General features: G+C 42.9%; 1 protein-coding gene across 1 annotated transcript in view; it reads right to left on the reverse strand.

The window, feature by feature from the left end:
• Positions 1-24,116, reverse strand: part of DNAH3 (dynein axonemal heavy chain 3) — a 168,412-nt gene that overhangs the window by 128,324 nt on the left and 15,972 nt on the right. Inside the window, exons 11-19 of the mRNA XM_044390223.3 lie at positions 22,507-22,702; positions 19,040-19,165; positions 17,656-17,851; positions 15,744-15,923; positions 11,643-11,779; positions 9,568-9,673; positions 9,213-9,391; positions 3,645-3,829; positions 2,314-2,437 (exon numbers count right to left, since the gene is read on the reverse strand). Of these exons, the coding sequence (XP_044246158.1) occupies positions 2,314-2,437; positions 3,645-3,829; positions 9,213-9,391; positions 9,568-9,673; positions 11,643-11,779; positions 15,744-15,923; positions 17,656-17,851; positions 19,040-19,165; positions 22,507-22,702 (1,429 nt within the window). The remainder of the gene's footprint in view (positions 1-2,313; positions 2,438-3,644; positions 3,830-9,212; positions 9,392-9,567; positions 9,674-11,642; positions 11,780-15,743; positions 15,924-17,655; positions 17,852-19,039; positions 19,166-22,506; positions 22,703-24,116) is intronic.

The following is a 24,116-nucleotide window of genomic DNA, read 5'->3' on the forward strand; positions in this document are numbered from 1 at the left end:
CATTCAGGTTGAGTGAATGAGTCGTATTTGTGGGACTACCTGGAATCTAAGGGAGGATATTTTAGGGATTTAAAAATGTTGGATTGGTCAGAATTCTGGCATGAAATGGAATTCACTCCAATGTTCAAAGAGAGAGGCTTTAATGAAGAGACTACCTACACAGGTAAGATATGGGTAGCCTCAGAAGGAAGCCAGTATGACCCCTAGGGCCAAGAGAACAGCAGGAACTGAAACCATGGAGAAGCAAGAATTGTCATCCAGGAGGGACCAAGCTACTACCAGAGTGCCAGGGAGGGAGAGGAGGAAAGGTGATCACTGTGCAGCTCCTGAGGGCTCTCCACTGCGGGAGCCCCGCCTGGATCTAACAGACGAGGGAGCCAGAGGCTGTGGACTGTGGGTGTCAGTCGACCAGGCACTGACTGGACAGAGGAGGAAGAACACAGAAGAAGGAATTGGGGGGTGGAGATGGGGGGCAGCGAATGGAGAATAATTAGTGCCAAAGCCAAAAACTTTAATGTGGGCTGGTAAAATAGGTCAAGTTTCTTAGAGAGGGAACAGGGTTGCTTTCACAGAAGACGAATGAAACAATGAATACTGCTCAGCCCCCCTCACACACTGTTCTCAGGATTAATGCAAAAATGATGGACGTGAGGTTTAAGCATTCACTAAAGAGAGGGCTGAGCCCAGGGCTTCTGGTTATTCCTGAAGCCCCTTCTCTGCTGAACTCTGCTGTGGAGGGCTCAGGAACCGATTGGTGCCATCAGGCTAAGAGTCTCTCCTCCAAGAGGGGATAGCCAGTGCTCTTCTCCTCTCATCATAAATGACAGTTCCCATTTCTCCCAGAGCCACCCCTCACTCCTGTGAACTTTTACAGCACTTACTGCCTCTAAGTAGTCTTACAGCACTGTTCCAAAAGTACACTTGCAAGCTCATGGTTTAGAAGGGAAGCATTTTTTCTCCCCAAAGAAGTCATTATTCAAAGGATGAAGGAAGTGGACAACTTTTGAATGCCTGTCATGTGCTGGGTACCATTCAGGCACAATCTCAGGTCATCTCATTTCATCCTTCACAATGATACCTCTTACAAAATGAGATGATCTGAGATGGGCACTGTTTTCCCATTTTCCAGATGAGGACACCGAGGCTCAAAGAGATGAAGAAAAACTTGTTCCTGTTCATCTAACCTACAAATCAGTTCCATGGTGGAGACTGTTCATAAGGGGACATGGGATAAATGGGAACGCTGCAATTTCTCAATTTTGCTGTGAATTTAAAACTCTTCCAAGAAATAAAGTCTATTAATTAAAAAATATCAGCAGCACCCATTTGGCTAAAAGTTCTGGGTCGAGATGGGAGAAGGCTGCTGGAAGAAAAAAATTGTGTGCACGCAATTGTGTATACACGCACACACACACGCACACACTTTTTGTTGTTGTTATTGTTTTTTCTGGACGGCAGACCTAGGCTATATTTTGAAGGTAGAGGATAAACGGTGTCCTCCTTCAGCCCCAACTCGCATTCTCTGTAGAAATCCCTGCTTTTATCTACCCTGTTCCTTTCTTGCGAATATTTGCAGGGATTATAGGACCTAAAGTTGGGCAGGGGGCATTTCACGTGTGAAGGGGATAGTAACTGGAATGACTCTACAGTTCATAAAGCAAGTGTTACAAGCTGGGATGGCTGTGAGTGCACGTATGTCTGTATCATCCAACATGGTACTCGGCCCACTTCGCTTGACATTGATTTTTCAGTAGGGTCTGTATTTTCTCTGCCACTGGATTAAAATCTTTACTTAGTAGCCAAACACACGTACACGTCTAGAATACAGCACAGCACATAGTAAAAATCCATAATAAATACTGGTTGAATTGACAAATAATGGATGAATAAATGATACAGCCACATTAGCACTGAACGAGACCAGCTGCCAAGCAATTTGTCAGCCTCCTACCACGCCTCTATTATCCCTGTCTTGCTATCTCCCAGATCTGTGGTCTCCAATGGAAGGCTGACGATTTTGCTATTATTATTCCGAGGCCATTACTCCAAGCCACTATTTTTGTCTTTTTCTCTCTGCACTGCCAAATTCCAATTGTTCAAGGCAGGGAGGGAAGGCACTGGCAGGGTCACTACAGTGAAGCAGGCTTAAAGAGAACATCCCTCAGTGGGAAACAAAAGGAAATTCCTTCTCCACCAATTGTCTTCGGCCCTCGCCCACGCCTTGCTGTGGGGGGCTCTGAGCGGAACCAGGAACCTGCAGCGTGTTATCAAGCTGGGTATCATTTTTGAAACTACCTCACACTCTCCCTGTACCTTTTAATGAGGTCCATCTCGGCCAGATCCCTCTTGCTAAGGAGCAAGTTTCGGCTGTTTTCAAAGATGTCTTCAATCTGGTCTGGCCAGAGGAACAGAGTGCTGTTCAATTTGATATCCTCTTCTGCAAAACACATACAGTCGGCTCCAGGACACTGCTCGGCATAGGTCAGCATGCAGGGAATTATTTCAGCGGAACAAAAGGTCAACAGAAGTGGGTGAGGGGGTGGCAATGAATGCATGGGCCCATGATGGATGAATGATAGCCACCATTTACTGAGCACTTACAAAGTGCCAGGCTAGAAGGGCAATGATATTATCATCCTTGTTTTTACAGATGAGAAACAAAATTTAGCCGAGTAGTCAAGGTCACACCGCTAGAAGGCAGCAGAGACAATTTCAGACCCAGGTCTAACCAACTCCAAAGCCGATGTTCTAACCACTATACTTCCCGCTTTCCCAGGCTGGGTCTGAGTAGAGTAGAAACCTGGGCTCAAGTTCTGGTTCTCCTCTTTAAACTGTCATCTCATCTGAGTCCCAGTCTCCCTCTTGGTTAAATGTCAGTAATAAATCAGCGCCAGATGCTCCGCCCAACCAAAGGCTCTGGTCAGCTGAAAAGTCCTAGGCTCCCTCTGCACCCTTGGGAACTTAGGAAGCAGAGGTCCAGTGTGTGTTCACAAGGTCAAGGGCACAGTTCATCAGTGTGCAGGTGGATGGTTAGGGCACTGTTTTCCATTCCCAGTCCCCATCTCTCCCTCCCATCACCCTTCTCCCCAAACACCATGAACACCAGGTAATTCACAGGTATTTTGAGATGGAAGAAGGCTCTGAAAACTTGGCTTGTGGATAGTGTATCAGTTTTTCCTTCAGAATCTAGTCCCTACAAAACTCTACCTTGGACCAATAAGCCTTGAAGGGGCTCTGGCCATTTCTTTCCTTTTGAGATACGCAGGAACATGTAGGAAAGTGCCCTGGTAGCTCCTCAAAGGCAGGACTGTATTAAGATTATAGATGAATGAAATCTATCCGTTTATAAAAGGACTCTGCATTTAGAAGTGACTTCTTCAGAAACACCAGCCACAAGATACTCATCAAATCCCTAGATATTTCTTCTTTTTGTCTAACAATAAGATCCTCTTGGTTTGATTAGAAGTCCTGTGGATAAGAGTGTGGAATTAGTGCCTCTAACATATGGGGACGCTTGAAAAGCAGCTCTCCCAATATTGGCATTTAAGTGGTAGGACTGCTAACTCTCCTTCCCAACTCCTTATCTCTAAAAATATAAATAGGCTTATACATTCACATATAAATCTATAGGGCGTTGGACTTACGGGGCAAGTCTGCATAGTCCATCAGAAACTCTAACCGTTCACTTGCATCTCTAAGTTGCCTCCTGAGTTTGAACACGGTGACATCACTGGATTTCTTTAAGAATTCAATGAGGAATACCAGCTCCTCAGTGTTGGCAGGAATCTCACTGACTTTGTCTGCGATGGTGCTGTACTGATTACAAATGCTACAGAGAGAGACACAGCCACTATCACCATTATCTCAAAAATCACTTTCTTATAAGATCTATTATGCTAAACAGGCATGGTTCTTATTTGGAGACTAGAAAAAATGGTTTCCAACTTTTCTCTACCTGTAAGTCCGTGATGGGTAATATTCACATGCACACCACTCTTCAAGAAAAAAAAAAAACAGTAATAAAGGAAATAATAACTCATGGGTTTACCATGTGCCATGCCCCATTCTAATCACTGGATATCTATTAGCTCATTTAATCTTCCCAACAATTCTAAGGGGTAGGGACTATTATCACCAACATTTAAGAATGGAAGAAAGTGAGGCTGATTCACTTTATCCAAAGCAACATGGGGTGGAGGAGTCAGAGACCAGATGCGAACATGGTTCAGTCAATTCCAAAGCCTGCTTCTCTTAACAAATGTACCATGGGTAGAATCCAGATTTAGACCAAAACAACACGAATATCACCACCACCACCATGCTGACTCCTTGAATTTTATGTTAATTGGTAATCACTACTCTTCACAGTATGTCAGCAAATTTATGCTCATGTGCTGGAGGTAGTTCCTGGACGGCAAAAAGAAACTGACATTCAACCACCAGGATCATTAGATCTAACTACCCACTTCCCAAACACAAGACTATGAAAAAGGATGCTACTTGAAAGATAATTCGAATGTGCTCTAATTTATGCAAAAATCAATGATGAGGGACGTCTGGGTGGCTCAGTTGGTTAAGTGTCTCCCTTCAGCTCGGGTCATGATCCCGTGGTCCCTGCTGAGCAGGGACCCTGCTTCTCCCTCTCCTTCTGCAGCTCCCCCTGCTTATGCTCTCTCTTTCTCAAATAAATAAAATCTTTAAAAAAAACCCCAATGATGACTGTCATCAGTATTTTAATTATAATTAGGAACAAATGATCTGCAATACATCCACGCCTAAAACAGAGTGGCCCCCAAGAAACGTTAGTAATAGCTATCACAGCTGTTGTTATTAGCAAAGGATCCTTACATGATGACGTTCATACATCATAGATAAAAACCACTTCCCTGTATTTTCAGTCCTCAATATACCTTTTTGTTTTGTTTTAATTGTAGTTGACACTCTATATTCCTTTTTAATGTATGGAGACTTCTCCATAGTGAAGCTAATTGTATCAAACTGAAGAAAAAATGATTAAAACATCTTTGCAGATGCTGCCAGGATTTTAGAAATGAATTTTTATACAATTTAGAAACTTTCTGCAGAGAAAAATTATCTACTGCACTACTGCATAGTAGTCTCCACTTCAGAGCCAGATGACATGTCCAGCCTCCTTTGTAGTTTTAGTTGGGTATCTTACTCGTCAGCTTGGACTACCATAACAAAATATCACAGACTGGGTGGCCTAAACAACAGAAAATTATTTTCTCACAGTTCTGGAGGCTGGGAAGTCCAAGGTCAAGGAACCAGCTGATTTGGTTCCTGGGGAGGGCTTTCTTCCTGACTTGCAGACAGCTACCTTCTCACTGTGACCTCATGTAGTGGAGGGGTAAAGAGCTCTTGTGTCTCTTCCTCTTCTTATTAGGGCAAGAGCCCTATTGGATTAGGGCCCCATCCTTGTGACCTCATTTAACCCCATCATCTTCTCATAAGCTTTGGCTTCAAATATAGTCATACACTGGGCACTAGTGCTTTGCTGTAGACTGAATGTGTGTGCAGCCCCCAAATTCTTATGTTAAAAACTAATCCCTAATGTAATGGTATTTGGAGATGGACTCTGGGAGATACATAGGTCATGAGAGATTCCCCTCATAAAGGGGTTTAGAGCTTTTATAAAAGAGACCCCTCACCCATTTTTCCATGTGTGAACAAAGTGAGAAGATGGCCAGGTAAGAACCAGGAAGCAGGGACGCCTGGGTGGCACAACGGTTAAGCGTCTGCCTTCGGCTCAGGGCGTGATCCTGGCGTTATGGGATCGAGCCCCACATCAGGCTCCTCTGTTAGGAGCCTGCTTCTTCCTCTCCCACTCCCCCTGCTTCTGTTCCCTCTCTCGCTGGCTGTCTCTATCTCTGTCGAATAAATAAAAATTTAAAAAAATTAAAAAAAAAAAAAGAACCAGGAAGCAGGTTCTCAGTAAACACCAAATCTGTCAGAGACTTTATCTTGGACTTCCCAGCCCCCAGAACTGAGAGAAATGAATTTCTGTTGTTTATAAGCCATTCAGCCTATAGTAATCTATTGTAGCATCCCAAACAGACTAAGACTTCAACACATGAATTTTGGTGTGGGGGGGAAGTTCAGTCCCTTGCAGGTATGGTCATGTGATTGAGTTGCAGTTACTGGGAAGCAGGAAGCAGGGCTGAGTATCACTCTCAGGGGCAGTACATAAAACTGTCCTTGCATATCCTTTCATGCTTCTTCCTCCTTCCAACGGTCTAGGATGTCAACACTTAGAATGACCTTGAAAAAGATGTAAAGTCACCATCTGCTTGAATTTCTGGATGTACCATAGGTCTCCCCCACCAATCTGGAGCTACCCTGAGAAGAAATAAAACTTCTATAGTGTTCATCATGATATCTTAAGTCTATTTGTTATAGCATCTAACCTAGCCTAATACAGGTAGGTCCTCTCAGTCTGATAGACTCTTACCTCATAAGAATCCATCCTTCCTCCCTTTTGTATGAGAATTCAGAGTATAAATATTACGTGGCTACTAGTTATCAGCTTCTTGCAAAGGCCCAGAAGGGTGGTAGCAAACCCACTACCTATTAAACTCTCTAAGAGGTCCTTGATATGGGTCATTGATATCAGGCATCTGACCAGCATAACACCTTAGCAATATCCAGGGATAAGCTGAGGACAGAAAACATTGCTTTCTACATATACAGATGATGTTATTTAAAATCTAAAAGGCCAGAGGTCCCATAAGCACAGGGCTATTCTCTGGTGTAGGAGAAAGCATAAGGGAGACCGATAAATCTTGCATCAATCCGTGGCCTCTCTCTACCTGTTGTCATTATTTGTGTAAGAGTTCTCACACTGAAGGAAACAAGTAGGTGGACCACAGGGATAATTTTACGTATCTCTATGCAGGTCCTTGAATTTTTCGTCAATATTTCCGGTCCCTGCTTTAGCACCCTTAAACCAATGAACCTGTAGTGGGTACGACTGGCATGCCCACTTTCCCACCAATGCACTCCAAAGTGCCCTCCCTGCCTTTATGTGCAGATCACCCCCTTCTAGGGTGCACCCAGTCACTGGCAACAGGAAGGCACCCCAGTCCCAGTAATGGCAGCACAATGAAATGGCAAGGACAGTGTTTAGGATGAGAAGACTCAAATTCAAACCCACTTACTTGGGCAAGAGAGATTTTCTTTCTGGGCCTCGTTTTCTCTTCCATTCAGTAAGGGATCTTACTTCTATCTGTCTTACCTACTTGTGGGGTTGTTGAGAAAGTCAAATGACCCAGAGTCATCATTTTTAAGGCAGAAAGAAAGAATCTTAGCCACCAACCTGGGGCTTCTGCGTCCTTAGAAATCCCTGGGTTCATAAGGAGACCTTTGTTTTCACTTATATCTAAAAGACCCAATTGTACACTTATTTTGAGGGGGATGGATGATACACTGACCAGCCAAGGCACCATGTTGCTTTGACTTGACATGAACAAATGGACTATTGCCCACAAAATAAATTTTCTTTGAAGCTCAAACCTCCCAAAGAAAGTGTCCTACTAGTTTGAAGTACTTTTACTGTCCTGGTCCCAAACCTTTATTTTATAAGCAAAGACACTGAAGATCCAGATGGTAAATCCAGAGGACACACAGCTAATAAATGAAATGTCTTAGATTCAAACCCAAATCTTCTGGCTCCCAAACCAGGAATCCTACCATTTCATCACTCTGTGAGAAAGCTGAGTGTGGTGAGTGTGGTGGTAGAGAGCACGGACTTCGGGGTCAAAATAAACCAGGTGAAGCCCTGTATGTGCCACTTGCTAACCTCTCAGGAGTCTCAGTTTCTTCATCAACATAATGGAGAGAATAGCGAATAACCTTTTAGGGTTGTTGTAAAGACTCGAATAGATCTATGATGTTTGGAATGCTTACACTGTGCTAGAAAAATGGTAGTTTACTATTAACCAAAATTTGCTCATGAGTTTCTGAAATGTATTTTGTAAACTTAAGGTGCTATCAAATGCTAAAATCATTATCTATATCTATCTATCTATCTTTCCACATCTAATAAGAATAACACAACATATACCACTGTTAGTAGTGGTCATGCTTACTAAATCATTTTAGTCTACAGTTAAAAGCACTCTGAAGAAGAGAGTTAGAAAGGCGTGGATTAATCATTTTGTAACTTTCAAATAGTTAGACCATGGCGTTTGGTTCAGTGCTGCACAAAAGACCCAAGTCAGGCTGATGTCACGCAGGCCAAGACTTTCTGAGGCAACTGGAAAGGGAGAAACTGTTTTGCCCTCTGGATGGGAACCTGGGAGGATACAAGCCTGGAGCTGCTGGGCCCACAAATGGGACAGTGCCTGTGAGAGAATGAAAGCCGAGTAGAGGGAGAGACACTGCATGCTACCTACAGTGGTGAGGGCCCAAAGCTAGCAATTCCTGAACTTTTCAACACATGAGCCCCAAGTTCCCTTTTTCACTTTAGCCAGTCTATCTGAGCTTCTACCCCTTTGAACCCAAAACGTCTTGGCTAATATAGTCTCACCGGTGAAACGAAGGTACCACATAGAGCTTAAGACTGAATGACAGAGTCCTCAGACCTATACAGCAGAAGCCTACACAAGAGTGATTCCAGGGGGTGCCAAAAAGCACTCTGTGTCTCTGAATATGTGCTAGATGGCCAAGGAGAGGGCCTGTGACCTCAGACAGTCAAGCCCATGAGGCGGCATCTCCCCGAAGATGCCTCCAATAAAGCAATGGCTAAGGGATCGGAGATGGACAGTTGTAGGATGCTTTCCACCGTCCTGCTCCAAGTCCCACATTCACCTTCTAGCCTGGGCCTGAATTCCCCACCACCCTCACTTTGGGGCAGAAACAACTTGAGCTAGAAGTTCTGGCTGGGGGGCGCCTGGGTGGCTCAGTTGTTAAGCGTCTGCCTTCGGCTCAGGGCATGATCCTGGAGTCCTGGGATCGAGCCCCGCATTGGGTTCCCTGCTCTGCTGGGAGACTGCTTCTTCCTCTCCCACTCCCCCTGCTTGTGTTCCCTCTCTCACTGGCTGTCTCTCTCTCTCTGTCAAATGAATAAATAAATTATTTAAAAAAAAAAAAAAGTTCTGGCTGGTCAATGCTGGAAGGTGAAAGTTCTGGCCATGTTTTCATTCTCCCGTTCATGCCAAATATTGTTGCTGTCTCTCTGTCCACAATAACAGTACCTGGTATTGGTGTTCCGGTTTACGTCCACTTGGAATTGAATCAGACGGTCTTTAAGATTTTGGGCTCGCTCACAGAGGTCGTAATTTAGGGTCATTGTGTCAAGGCAGAACATGGCCAAAGGCACGGTAATGTGCATGGATGCAATTTCATTTCTCCGCTTTTTTATGCTACCGATCCTCTGTAGAAAGGAGCACAGTTGGTAGCTTGATTTGCCTCTAGCCCCACGCACTTGGCCCCAGCCAACCTAGTCCAATGCTGAGCACAGCATATATATTAACAAAATACACTGACTACATATTGGATTGTCTGCAGCACGGGTCACCAAGATATGAAGTATCAAGTGATATTTCCTACCGTCACGAAATCCTCGATTTCATGATTTTCTTTCAGGAATGCGGTGATGTTTTGTTCTGCCATGTTATCCAGTAAGTCATCATACTTTTGGTATACGTTTAGGTATCTTCCATAATCGAAGAGCATAAAATGAGACATGCAAATACAGGTCACCAAATCAGATTAGGAAGAGTTGCAAGTCAAGACATAAGATCATAAAAATTAGCCCAAGCCAGGAAAGGGAAAAAGAATGTGGCAAAAAGTATAGTGAACTGGGAATTCAGAACTTTGGCTGCAAATTCCAATTCTGTCACTTCCTAGCTGCATGAACTTAGGCAAGATATTTCTCTTTTCCAAAGATCGGTTTCTTTAGTTTTAAGTGGAAATAGTAAAACCTCATAGGATTGTTGTAAGGGTTACCTATAATAATGTACATATAAAGCATCTAATACAATGTCCGATTTACAGTAAATACACAATAAACATTAGTTCCTATTCCTTCTTCCAGCTCTAAAATTCTATGTCTAAAATTTAAGATGAAAATTTGGAACTAACGAAACTAATACCTTTTCCTCTCTTATCAGATCATGCAAAAATGGCTGGACAGATTTCTCCCAAATTGGAGGATATAGTCAGGATGCTGTGATTTAAAATAAATTTGAATTAGGGGTGTCTGGCTGGCTTAGTTTGTGGAGCATGTGACTCTGCATCTCATGATTATGAGTTTGAGCCCCATGTTGGATGTAGAGATTACTCAAAAATGAAGTTTTTTAAAAAAGTTTGAATTAAAATAAAGAGGATATGGGGGCACCTGGCTGGCTCATCCAGTACAGCATGTGACTCTTGATCTTGGGGTCATGAGTTCAAGCCCCACGCTGGGCGTGGAGCCTACTTTAAAAAAATAATAAAAAGAAAGAAAATAAAATAATAATAAAATAAAATAAAGATAACGAAGTAAGCAGAATTAGTTTTGTGGGGCCCAGTGGTACACTTCCAGGCACTGGCCAATACTTAAGAGATTCTAAAACTGAGATATAGTATGAGGAGCAGTCAGTCCAAAAAGACACACTAGGTGTCAGTCTCCAAGAACAGGGAAAACAGAGGTTTCAAACAGATGTTCCCAAATCAAATTCATAAGGACAGAGCTTCCAAATCCAAGGCTAGGATTTTCAGACTAGATTAGAAGTAGTTCTTAACTGGGGGTGATCTGACCACTCAGGGGACATCTGGCCATGTCTGGGGATGTTTTGGGTTGTAATGACCGCGGGAGGATCCTGGGGGCATCTAATGGGCATAGGTCAGGGATGCTGCTAAACATCCGACCACGCACAGCAGCTCCTCACAGTACAGAATTTTCTGGTCTAAAATGTGGACAGAGCCACAGTCCAGAAACCCTTGTATCCTGGTTTGCCTGGGGATGCCCAGATTTACATTTTTGTCCCACGGGAATTGAGAATAAAGCCCTCTTCACTCTCACAGTGTCTCGGTTTGGAAGCTGTATTATATGATCCCCCTGAACTAGGGACTGCTCACATGAGCAACTGTGAGATATTCTATAGTATGATGATTAAGGGGCATTCAGATAACGTGTCCTCCATCTCCTTTCTTTAATTCCTAAGTCCAAAAAGCTCTGAAAACAGCCGCTTCAACATTCATTTGATAGCAAACGTTGGCCTAAACCAATGTGAAGCTACTTGGATGAACAGTCATATTTTTCACTATAGAAATATCAACACATTTAATTAAGGGGTGCTTCCTGAGATCTTGCTGAAGCTGCGTCGTCATACATCATATAGGCATTCTGTTACTTTTCTAAAATCCAGAAATTTCTAAATGCCAAAAAACCTGTCTGGCCTCACAAGTTTCAGATAATGGAGGTGGACCTGTAAATGAATTTGAATTCTGGCTCTCCTATCTATTTGCTGTGTAATATTGGGAAAGCTTTCTCATCTGTAAAATGGGGATGAATACTAATACCTGTGTAAGCATTGACTATTCTCACTATGTATGTTTCTGATGTGTTGGAACAGCAACTGTGTATTTGATGACAAACAAACCAATACTCAAATGGCTAAGTTACAACTCAACCAACTTACTTGCGGGGGCCAACTTGATTTTTCTGATATACCTCAAAGGTTTGATCCACAAAATCAGAAACTAGTTTTTCTTCAGTGTTAACGGTTCCAAGAATCAGATCATAGCCTTTCAACTCTGGGAACAGGACAGATTCCACCTAAAGAACAGAAACCACTTTTGATGTCACAAGACATCCATGAGACACAATAAGGGAAATGGCACCAAAATGCAAAACCTTTTGCAACAGACACCTTTCTAGGGACACCAGCTACATTTTCACTCTTCTTCCTCTTGGATAGTGCCAGAATCACCCTCTTGTTCCCTTTACCTCTCTCCTCTCTCCTCTCCCTGGTTTTGGATTACTCATCTTTCCCTCATCCTTCCAAGTCTCCGGTCTGTGGAGAGGCCCCCTGGGCCTCCAGTTAGGATGTTAGGTTTCCCTGCTTAAAGTTCACATTCTGAACTTTTTCCACTCAGCTCAATCATAATTAAATAATGTGTAATGAGCTGGTCTGGGTTTGTCATGGGATTAAATACCATGAGGGCCTGGATCGTATCTGACTTCTTCACTATTGTGAAGGGTCCAACAAGAGCTTGGCACATAGTAAGTGCTCAATAAATCCTGTGTGACTGAATGAATATTACGGTGATGCTCCCTGTCCCCCATCCCCATCAGCTTTTACTAATGAAAAACTACTAGAGACATTGGTTCTAATTCTGATTCTGCCACTAGCTAACCATGCAACCTGAGTTAAACTACTTCTCTCTGAACTTCCATTTTCTCATCTGAAGAAAAGGAGAGATACTAGATGTTTCTCTCAGCTTGGAAGTGGGGGGAGGAAATCTATGGCTTTATCGTCATGAAGCTAGAATAGTATCCTTTCTGATAACTCAAATTCTCTAACTTCTTAATGGCATGTGTGTCCCTGAGAAATGTTCTCACTTGCATGACTCATGAAGATGGCCAAGTCCCTGCTGGGGACCCACTGCCCTCCTTGCTAAGAAAGCTAACAATGATTGGTCCCAGAAAAGACTGTCAGAGTGCTCCACTTGGTGACAGCATTTATATACCACGGATGAGAATGCACTGATTTAGAAAGGGGGAAAAGCTAGTGCAAATTGTCTGTGTCCTCCCTCTTTGGACAATCCAAAGGTTTTTAAGCCAGTGGAGGAACAACCTCTTTGCTGTGGCCACGCTGCAAACAGTGGTTGAAAGCAAGGAGATGGAGGATCTGACATTGGTCAAGTGTACAGATGAAATGGTTTAGGGACACACAACTGATCCACCCAGGCGATGCAAGAGATTATATGTGGGCAGCATAAGGGATTGTTTCCTGGGAAGAAGTCTTCAGTTGAAAGAGGAAGTAACACCTTTTATTGCCCTTTAAATGTGGCTGGTAGAGCAGTCTGTAAAACTAAGCTGAGATCAATGGTGCCTTTTCCAGATAATCACTGTTACCATCTGCTAATCTCCCTGGCTTTCCAGTCCCTGACGTCCTGGTCTTATCATGACCCTCAGTGCTTACACTTGCACGCTTCTCCAAGTTCTGGATTTCCCTGGCACTTTGAGTAAGAAAATTCTCCCATCAGGAGAGAGACTGGCCCAAGTAGCCCCTTTCCATAGTAGTGTGTGTGTGTGTTTCTGATTATGAAAGTAATGCATTGACATGGCTGCTAATGCTGATTTAATTATTTTTAAGAGATTTTGTTTATTTATTTGACAGAAAGAGCACAAGAGAGCACCAGCAGGGGGAGCAGCAGATGGAGAGGGAGAAGCAGGCTCCCTGCTGAGCAGGGAGCTTGACTTGGGGCTCCATCCCAGGACCCTGGAATCATTACTTGAACCTTAGGCAGATGCTTAACCGACTGAGCCACCCAGGGGCCCCTGATTTTAATTTTCCTTACTGCATTTTTAGTTTTAGAAAACCCTTCCTTATTTCTCCCCACCTCATTTATGCCTCTCATTCCCTTCTTTTCATTTCAATCAGTATTATAGCATCCATGTCTCAATTTTTTTTTGCTAAGACAAGTATTTTCTAATATTTACTTTGGTTTCCTTTAGTAACCTTCTCATAAATAGGCTTCCCTTCTGCACCTTGAAACTATTATTTTCAAAGCCTGATGCTGACGTTTTTTCCAACTTTTAAAATTTATGTTTATGGGGGGCACCTGGCTGGCTCAGCTGGTGGAACATGGGACTCGATCTCGGGATTAAGTTTGAGCACCACGTTGGGTGTGGAGATTACTTAAAATGAAATCTTAAAAAAATAAATAAAGGGGTGCCTGGGTGGCTCAGTTGGTTAAGCATCTGACTTCAGCTCTGGTCATGATCTCAGGGTCCTGGATCGAAGCCTGCATCAGGCTCCCCACTTAGCAGGACGTCTGCTTTTCCCTTTCTCTCTGCCCCTACCCCCACTTGTGCTCTCTCCCTCACTCTCTCTCAAATAAATAAATAAAATCTTCAAATAAATTAATTAAATTAAATTTCTATTTAACCATAAAAAAGGCAGGTCTGGCAGGGGTTGGGGATACTGTCTACCTGTTGCTGTTCTTAGATATTCTTATTAGATATTCAACCTGAGGGGCTATTATTTTAAAGTTACAATACCCAGTTCAAAGAGGGGTTTGAGGCAGGAGCCAGTGCTGTGGGCATTTCTCGATGGAGAATGCTAAGCCTGGGCTGCATTTCCTCATAGCCTGATAAAGTCCCACTGGCATTCACTTGGGCCTAGCTTTCAACCCTGGTACACCCTGTGACCTGCGACTATATCTTCTTGTCATGACAATCCACTAAATCTACTACCATCCCTGCTGGGTGTTTGCTGGAGCAGCCACATGAGCCCTGGGCTCTCCCAGCCCAGCTGCTTGCAAACATTGATGATCAATAGCAGTGAAAGAGAACTTGAGTGGTGTGTACTTTATCTGTCCCCAAGACCCACACTTATCCTCCCAAATTACAGGGTCTTCTCTTTCATTTCCTTCCTAGGGTATGGATGGTAGGAGAGTTGCCCACTGTTTCTTCCCCCCTCCACACACCCAGTTTTCTTGATAACCAGGCTTGGTTGGGTTCGAAATCCCAAATTTAGAGTTATCTGGTGAAATAGACCGGAGCATTTGGCTTCATGTGCTGCCCCACAGCCCCCAACTCTAATCTTGAGCTCTTAGAGACCATTAAGTATAAGACTCCAAAGAAAAGAGTATTTAAGAGCATCTAAGCATCACACATAATGCCTGGGGAGGGAAGGTGGGGAAGAAGAAGAGAGAAAAAAACATCCCACGGTTCCCTTCCCTACGGAGGGCTGGACACTGGTTTTGCCACATCAACCACCCAGAGGGAAACAGAAGATAGATCACGAAAGTCACACTCATGTGGGTGATCCTGCCCAGCACTAAAAGTCTGCTAAGTGTCTGGAATATGATTAGCAATGCCACCCTGGGAAGGAAACCGGAAGGGGCTTGGACCAAGAAGGGAAGCTTTAATCTTTCCCTTTGATGCCTTCAGTGGTTAAACAAACAAACGTGAAACTTCAAGAAGTAAATTAGATACCGTATTATGAAGATTCTTGGAGAGTTCATGGAATTGTTCCATCGTGAATCAATCCAAGTTGGATATGGCTTGGGACACATCTGCCCCTTTGAAGTTGGATCATGGTGGGCTGAGGGCTGGGGAGCAGGGACTCTACTTGCTCACAAAGTAACTCTTAATGCTCTTATTAAAAGTACAATTCTTAGGAGACCTGGGTGGCTCAGTCAGTTAAGCGTCCAACTCTTGATTTTGGCTCGGGTCATGACCTCAGGGTCCTGGGATCAAGCCCCACGTCAGGCTCCATGCTCAGCAGTGAGTCTATTTGAGATTTTCTCCCCCTCCCTCTGTCCCTCCCCACCGCTTGCACTCTCTTATTTATAAATAAATAAATCTTTAAAAAAATAAATAAAAGCACAATTCTCAAATACTGGACATTTCTTTATGGCCCAAATATTTCTGGGGCCAAGGGAGACATACTCCCCTTTATTTTGGTATTTATCTCCTAATTGAATACTTGGTTCAAACAGCCATTTTAAATTTATTTTATTCAATAAGTAAATATAAGTATGAACAAATGATTAAGTTGATACTATACCTTAGGGATCTCCCTAGAGTTCTTAATAATTTCCAAGAAAGAGTTGTGTATTAATTCCCAGCAGTCATCAAAAGATGGATTAAAGACGATAATGGGTTCACTGACTTCAAGTTTGATCATGATTAGTTGAGGCATGAAGAACTCCATCTCTTGGTAGGGCTCCTCAAAATCATTCCCATCCTTAAGGAGACATAATATATGGTGGCTGTCAGAAGGTGGGCCCTTCCAGAATCAAAGGAGTGATTTTTTACCCATTCACAATATGACACGAACACCAGAAAAGGAAATGCAGAATCTCACACACTGTTCATGTTCAAATAAGGGCTGGGTATGGCTCAGCCCACCCTGAGCTCATCCACTCCCCCTTGCCCAAAGCTTTTATTCAGTATGCTTACTTTGCTAAGAAATTCCTGGATTAGTATTTCCAAATCCTTCCTATCCTTCAAAATTCAGCTCAAAATCCCCTCCTCTGGGAAGCCTCCCTGTTCTCCAGCAACATATAATCTCTTCCACTGCTGAGCTTCTAAATTTCCACTTCCTTCATGGTGTTTTATCTTTCTTTCTTGCAGAGATGTATATGTACATCTTACCTTCTCTACTCTAACCTCTAGGGCAGGGTCTGTGTCTGAACCCTGTACTTCCTCCAAAATATCCAACACAGCATTTAGCACATAGTCGGTGCCCGATAAAAATTTGTTGACAGCATCCAAAAGCATAAACAGTTATCTGTATGCCTCAAATGGAGCTTGATAATGAGTGAAAAGTCTATTTTAAGCATTCAAAATGTCAACCTTCCTACAGCAGAAATATTGGCGTGGAGATATCTACAATTCCCTATCAGGCTAGTAATATAAGTTACCTCTCATAAACTACACTGCTTAATGAAATTGTCATAGTGCAGCTGTGTGGTACTTTTCTAAGTTAATGATGTTAGACATTTCCAGATCCGTTCGAGGATGATTGATAAACATTTGTTGAATAGCTATCATGCATCAAATACCCATGAATTTCCCCTTCTTTCAGACATGTAAAGATTTTACTTTTCCCTTTGCGTGGAATTTTAGAGTGGGATTTGCTCCCACATCTGAGTCTCTTCTGCTTAGCAAAGTAGATGATTACAGTGACATCTATAGATTGGTTCTTGCTAGAAAGCTAACATCACAGTCTAAATTCAGCAGCACTGGCTTCTACATTTTTTTTGAGCAAAAGGTCAATTGTTCATCCTTACTTCATTTGGAAAAGTACTTAGAATTTAACCTTTTATAACCTGGCAATTTTATATTTTTATTACTCTTTTTTAAGGTAAAATGTGCATGTGGTATAAAATCCAAATGAATCTTCCTTAATCCTGAGGCTACCTAAGTTTAGGGGATGCTATGAGGTATTGAAAACCAGTGCTTTTAGCTTTTACTTTGACTTCACTGAAGTAGTCTCATGAAGAAAGTTATTAATTAGGTCAACAAAGCCTTTTGTTTTCAGGGATGCCCCCTTCAAAGACCAAAGAACAAAAAGTCAACATCTGCAATGATACACACAACACTCGTAAGTATCAAGCCAAAGATTTATAATAAAACTTTTTCAACTCCTTCCTTTGGAGGATCAAAAAGTGACCTGTTTCCCTCCTATAAGGGGTAAGTAAAATGGAATTCATTTTACTCAATCTTTCTTTAAATAATTTTTAACAATTTTGCCGCTTCCAGAGAACTTGGCCAATTTAGTAGTAATTATCTCAGGAAAGCTTGCTGTGATTCACAGAAATCATTTTCATGAGCTAATAATGACCCAATGTGTGTGACAATCAAGAATTTTTTTACTTTTTGTCCTTGGCTCACAGCTGAGAACCTACGTGACGGAATTCTGATTGTCTCAGTTGTTTCCCCTCAAAAGGGCCTACTGCTGGTCCCCTACGTACCTTGTGTATCATGAAAAAGGAGACGAGGTCCTCAAGAGACTTAATGACCAAGTCCCTCAGCTGGAGTGACATGAAGGAACCAACAGAAGCAAAATATTCCTCAATGTTATGAGAGGAGTCATAGTCACTCTTGGGAGCAAAATGGACCCACTGCTCCTTCTGTGAGATGAAAAGCTGGGCACAGGTGGGGATCCACCTGTAAAAACAGGAGGGCACCCAAGTAAGAAGTGCTTCTGAGCTCGGAGAACTCTGATCAGACATTCCCCACTCTCTGTGACCAGGCAGGTGGCTCACTTCCCAGCTAAGCAGCTTTCCAAATCAGTATTTTCATATCCTTGGCCACCTCACCTGCCAACACCCCTTTCCTGGGAAGAAAGTAGCAAGATTTGAATTGAGAGACTGCTCTTCCATTAGCAATACCCAAATACACAAGGGATGCTGGTATCGTGTCCTGCTCCAAGACTCTCTACTTTCTTCACTAGAATCAGAGATTATGGTGAAGGGGCATAAAGAACTGGAATGTTCTGTCCAACTTCTCTCCCTGGCAAATGCCTGGCCTCTGTTCAGATTTTATAGGGGGAAAGAGAGAAGAGGAGAAAAAGAAGAAAATGTAAGAAGAGAAACCCCAGTGTGATGGTAGCTGCTCAGAAGTTGGGACTAAAAATAAGAAAAGCAAAAGAAGAAATGGATGCCTCCTTGTTCTTTCTTCCTACTTCTGCCAATTTCTAATTCCCAGTGGGAACCACCCGCCTTTTCATTCTATCATATCTCTTTTCTTATTTCTAGAAAAGTATTCCTCTAATGACCAGAAAAGTACTAGGAACAGCCATAGTTGTAAATACAATAACTAGGATATTTATTGAGCAGCTACCATGTGCCAGCACTTGTGTATACATTGTCTCTGATAATAAAAACCCATTGGGAGGTATTACCACCATCATTTTACATATGGGGATTTCTCTGGCTCTGGACACAGTCCTGCATGCATTTGCAAAAGAAAAAGGAATTATCTAAGTTACTGAAACCCCCCTAACTCTGGAACCTTGCAGTTGTTTATCTGGGCCACCTGAACACAAGTCATTCAAATGCACTGTCATGTAACCTAGCAATGGACTTCAGAAGAAGGGAAGGGAAGTGGTACCCCCAACAAGGAACAGTAATGAGAATTTCAGAAAGGCAGAGGGAGACCAGGAGTGAGGGCTGAAGAAGAGTGGACATGGGGAGACACAAAGACCATCAGGGGATAGAAAGTGGAAGGAAGGGGAAAGAGGAAGTGGTCAGGGGAAAGTCAGCAAACTGTGCAACCTCCAGGCTGGGAACCAGTTTTCACTCCAGAGAGTTTATGATACTGTGATGCAGTCCCATTCTGAGGCCAGATACTGACTTGTTGAGAAGAATTTGGCGTGCTTCCATGCAGTGTTTCTGGATCACATCCTGATATTCGTGAGGCTGCAGAGGCAATTTTCCTGCCAGTAATTCTGCTGTTCGAACAAACCTGAGGTCTCTAAATCTGCCAAAAGAGAGGGGGATATGTCCTGGGCTGAGAAGACAATTGAAAATGAATTCTGTAGGATAAGTTCAAAGGGTATATATTCTTATTTTTCAAGGAGAGTAAAACTAATTATATCTGAAAAATCTGAGAGTCTGGGGAGGGAGTAGAAAGTCCAGAGGAACCTTGCAAACAGTAGACAGATGAGCGAACTCAGCTGTTGTTTGCCGAGACTTCCTACGTGTCCTGCTCTCGGTAACCCATCTGAGGAGGGGGGTTTTTGCCACCAACCTGGTATTTGCCTGGCTGGGAACTGGGATATCAAATGGGCAATCAAAGTTCTTTAACAGCAAAGACAGAGAAGACAGGTCAAGAGAAGCAACAGCTTCATGATCAAGTGGCTTCCATCTAATCCTCAATGTGGCCCCCAGGTGAGCTACTCAGGACAACTCGGAGGACTGTTTTGGTCTAAACAAACACAACCCATCACCCTATAGACCTACCCTCGATGGCTGCCCGGCTCACCCAGACACACACAGTATCCCTTGGCACAGTGCCTTACACACGCAGGCACAGAATAGATATTTGTGGAATGAACACAAGAACCTCCTTCCACCTTCTCCTATGAGGCTCTTATCTTCTACTATTTCTCTCAGATCAATGGATGTGTTGTCCTTGCCCATATTCCCTGAGGCCTCTTTTAGCTCAGACGGCTGCCATATCCCTCCCTGATGTCTACTCCATTTATTTATAAATCGCTCTTTTAAATCATCACTGCCTTTCACTTCCCCAACTAGATCTTTGCTGACTTCCTTAGCTCATCTCATTTCTTGCTTCTCATTTCCATCGTCCACTGGAATGACCTCTTGGGCACTTTTCCTCATCCTTCTTAAATCCCGCAGCCTACATTTCTATCCCTTCTTGGTGGAGGTGGTGAACTTGGTCCCCATCGTGTCTGGGCAGTCACAAAGCACTGTTAGGGAAGGCAGGCTAGAACTTGAGATCTCCCTCACCACACGTTTGATATCTAACCCAAGTATGGCCCTTGTCACCACCTAATAACCACATTACTTATCTTTAATTTAGTCCTAACAAACTTCCTACACTGGTTCTTCAGACCACAACTCTCTTTCTGGTCCCCAAGCCCCTCACCCTTCACCGATCACTAGGTGACTTCTTAGAATTTTTTAAATTAAATCATGCAGGGCACAGAGAAAAGCTTTCTATATCATTTCCTTAACAAACCTTTCTCATTGTTGTTTTTGTTGGTGGTGGTGGTGTTCAACTGACAAAAATCTCTTAGATGGTTTTGCTTTTGTTGCCTATATAATCCTTAGGGAACCCCTAAAAGCAAGCGGTAAGAATCCTTTCTTTTCAGAAGCTATAGGTTCAATAATTTGCCATCTTCACTACATGATCAAAGTAAATGCACATATACACCTTCTTGGCAGTGAGCATTTGGCAAATTTTACCATCCCTGATACTGATTTTTTTTGTTATTTTCTAGCTTATTTTTTGAGGCCATAAACATGCTTATAGTTAAAGCAGTACCTTCATTTATTGAACAACTACTATATGACAAAACTGTTCTAAGCAACTCATCCAATAAACCCCCCGAGGTATGTATTATTATTATTCTCATTTTACGTATAAAGAAACAGGCGCCTAGAGCGACTAGCTTCCCCAAAATCACAGCATTTGTTATTGACAAAGCAAGAACCAGAACCTAGCCGTGTAGTTTGGGAACCCATTCTATAAATTATTACCCTATACACTTCTGCCTCATTAGAAAATGACTTTTTTTTTTTTTCCAGTGTCCTGACTGGCACATCCAATGACTTAGAAAACTGAATTCAGTCCAAAGAAGGGAATGTGCTTATTTCTTATCATTGGTGGGCTCCATTGCCAGCTTGACTTCCCCCTCAATTCCCTTTGGAAATATAGGTATAACTAAGAATGTGATAAACAAGTAAGTTCTCCAAGTAACAGGGCTCTCTTAAGACTAAAAACACATTCGAAGCTACAGAGCCTTCCCAAAATAAAATATCTGAGCTACTGGTAAGTTCAGCCAATCAAAATTAAGTAAGCATATTTGCCTCTAGTTTTTCTAATAAAAACTCAGATGGTGGCTTCTCATGATGTCATCAGCCTGACCTTTCACTGAACTCTGGCGGCCTCATTCTCCCACCAGGATTTACACCTCCCTTGACGGACACCCCCTTCACCAAAATGACAGTCTTTCTCTGCAGCCGATGAATGGATAAACTAAACATGGTGCAGCCATGCAGTGGGGTAATATCCGGCCGTAGAGCTGACGAAATACTGATACGTGTTTCAATATCTGATGAACCTTGAAAACATGATACTAAGCAAAAAGCAGCCAGACATGAAAGGTCATGTATTGTATGAGTCCATTTATATGAAATGTCCAGAATAGGTTAAATCTGTACAGACAGAAAGCAGATTAACGGTTGCCAGGGGCTGAGTGGAAGGGAGAAGGGGTGGGGGTGGGGGAGTGCTAATTGATACAGCGTTTCTTTTTGGGATGATGAAAATATTTTTGAAGGACAGAGTGATGAGAGTTGGACAAATATGTGAATGCACTAAAAACTATGGCACTTCAGAAGGGCAAATTTTATGGTGTATGGATTATATCTCAATTTAGAAAAATGAAGGAAAAAAAAAAGTGGCTCGTGTATCCTCCAAACTCCTCCATTTGCTGTGGCTAATTTAGTCATTGATGAACATAACTGAGACTCTTGCTTGCCATCACTGTGCTGGCACTGAATTACCTAAGGAATAAGACCCAATCCCCCATACGTCTCGGAGGCTAGAGAGAGACAAACCAGCACACACACAATTGTAATTCAGCGATACATGTCCTCACAGAGGTAATGGCTCATTCACACTTAATGGGTACTTACAGTTTGTCGGGCACTGTTCTACGTACTTTTCATGTATTAAGTTATTTAATTCCTCCTACCAACCCTATGAAGCAGGAACTCTTATCATCCCAAATTTAGGGATAAGGAAAGCAAGACACAGAGAGATGATGTAACATGCCTGTGTTACCTAGTAGCAGAGTTAAGATCTGGGCTTGAGCAGGCTGGCTCCAAGTCTGTGCTCTTTACCAGTATGAGCCAGGGCTTAGAGACAGGGTCGGGGTGTCACGGGAGCACGAAGATGGGTCACTTCACTGGATGGAGTGCTGTCACTTACAGTTTCTATGTACTTTGGGTCTAGGATTCTCGTCATTTCCCTTCAAGGGCATGGCTACCCTCACTGTGCCCAGCGTAAGATACTGTCTTTTGTGGGCAAACAATAAAGAAAGGGAAAGAAAAGGGAGGGGAGGAACTTCTTACTCTTTAAACCACAGTTCTTTCAGGCTGAGCACCATGGGGTTCACTGTGTGCAGATGTTCCTCATTCCACTTCTTGGCATTCCTGTAGACGCTGTGCCAGGGCACAGGGGCCCGGATCACTCTTTGAGGAAACATGCGGGGAATGTTCTCGATGAAGAGTCTTTTTCTCTCTGTTGGGTCCATGAGGATGTAATCAACTATATAACCAACAGAGCAAACGCTTTGTCAGTAAGTAGGGACCTTGAACACTCTGTGCTCTTAGCTGCACACTTAGAATGTAAACGAGCTTCTGACCATTTACACTGATAATACCCATTATGTTGATAATCCCCTGGATATAACTAAATTGGGGAAGCTCCACTCTGTTGGTTTGTTTTCTTTCTGAAGATGTTTCAGGGAGGAGGTTCACGGTCTGAGGCTCAGAACCTGGGATTGAGCTCCATTTGGATATCTAGCATCATGTATGACAATGAACTGGTATTTGCTGATGCCTCATTCAACATTAATTGGTTTCTCACATCTAAGCAGTCACACAAAAAATTCAATGCAACAGATGACACCAGATACTTAGAAATGGAAATTCAGAGCTGCCTGGGTGGCGCAGTCAGTTAAACATCTGACTCTTGGTTTCAGCTCAGGTCTGACCCCAGGGTTTTGGGATCCAGCCCCACATTGGGCTCTGCGCTCAGCATGGAGTCTGCTTGGGTTTCTCTCTCCCTCTTCCTCTGCCCCTCCCTCCCGCTCTCTCTCTCTCTCACACTCTCCCTCTCTAAAATAAATAAATAAAATTAAAAAAAAAAAAAAAAGAAACGGAAATTTAGAGACCAAATCTTTCACATGCTAAGGAAAGAAAGATTGGTAAAAGCTTCACAGACGAAGTGACATTTGAGCTGGACTGGGAAGAATGAGTAGGAATTTGTAGACAGGATAGGAAGGGAAGAGCACAGGGGTCAGAAGGAACAGCATGTAATAAATCGCCATTCTAGGACTTTTGTAAAACGTGCTTGAGGTGCTGTGAGTTATCTTGGGGCAGAAATATCAGATGCAAGTGGTAGAGTTCAAGGTGATAAGACTGCAGAAGTATGTTGAGGCTGGAATTTGAAGGACTTTCCATGTTTATCCTTATGAGTTTGGTTCTATCCTGGCATAGACAAGAGGCCACTACACTGACACCATTAGGAAATTGAGTAGGAAATTTAAAGTAACTAGACAACCTGGTAAAGACAGCTCTTGTCCAGATAAAATAGGAAGGCAAGGAACTCATATGATCACCATTCCCCTTTGATATGTTTCTCACGTTACTCACTATCATTAAATATTTCTCAATGACCTACTGTGTGTACAAGACACGGGCCGAAGGATGAAGGGGAGCTAGGATCAATAACACGTCCTTCACCATCAAAGAAATGACAGTCTAATACGGGAGCCAAGACCCGCAAGAAATGAAAAGACAACACCAGTGTTACATAACAGAGGAGAAATAATGGCCCAGGAGATGTTCCAAAGCAGGGTGAGTTGAAAGTAGACACAGGAAGTGCTGTGAATGCAGAGGATGGAGGGATCACTGAGGGTGGCAGAGAGAGAAAAATACTTAAGAGGCAGGTCTTGAGC

Source organism: Ursus arctos, unplaced genomic scaffold (genome assembly GCF_023065955.2).
Source record: "Ursus arctos isolate Adak ecotype North America unplaced genomic scaffold, UrsArc2.0 scaffold_2, whole genome shotgun sequence".
Lineage (NCBI taxonomy): Eukaryota > Metazoa > Chordata > Mammalia > Carnivora > Ursidae > Ursus > Ursus arctos.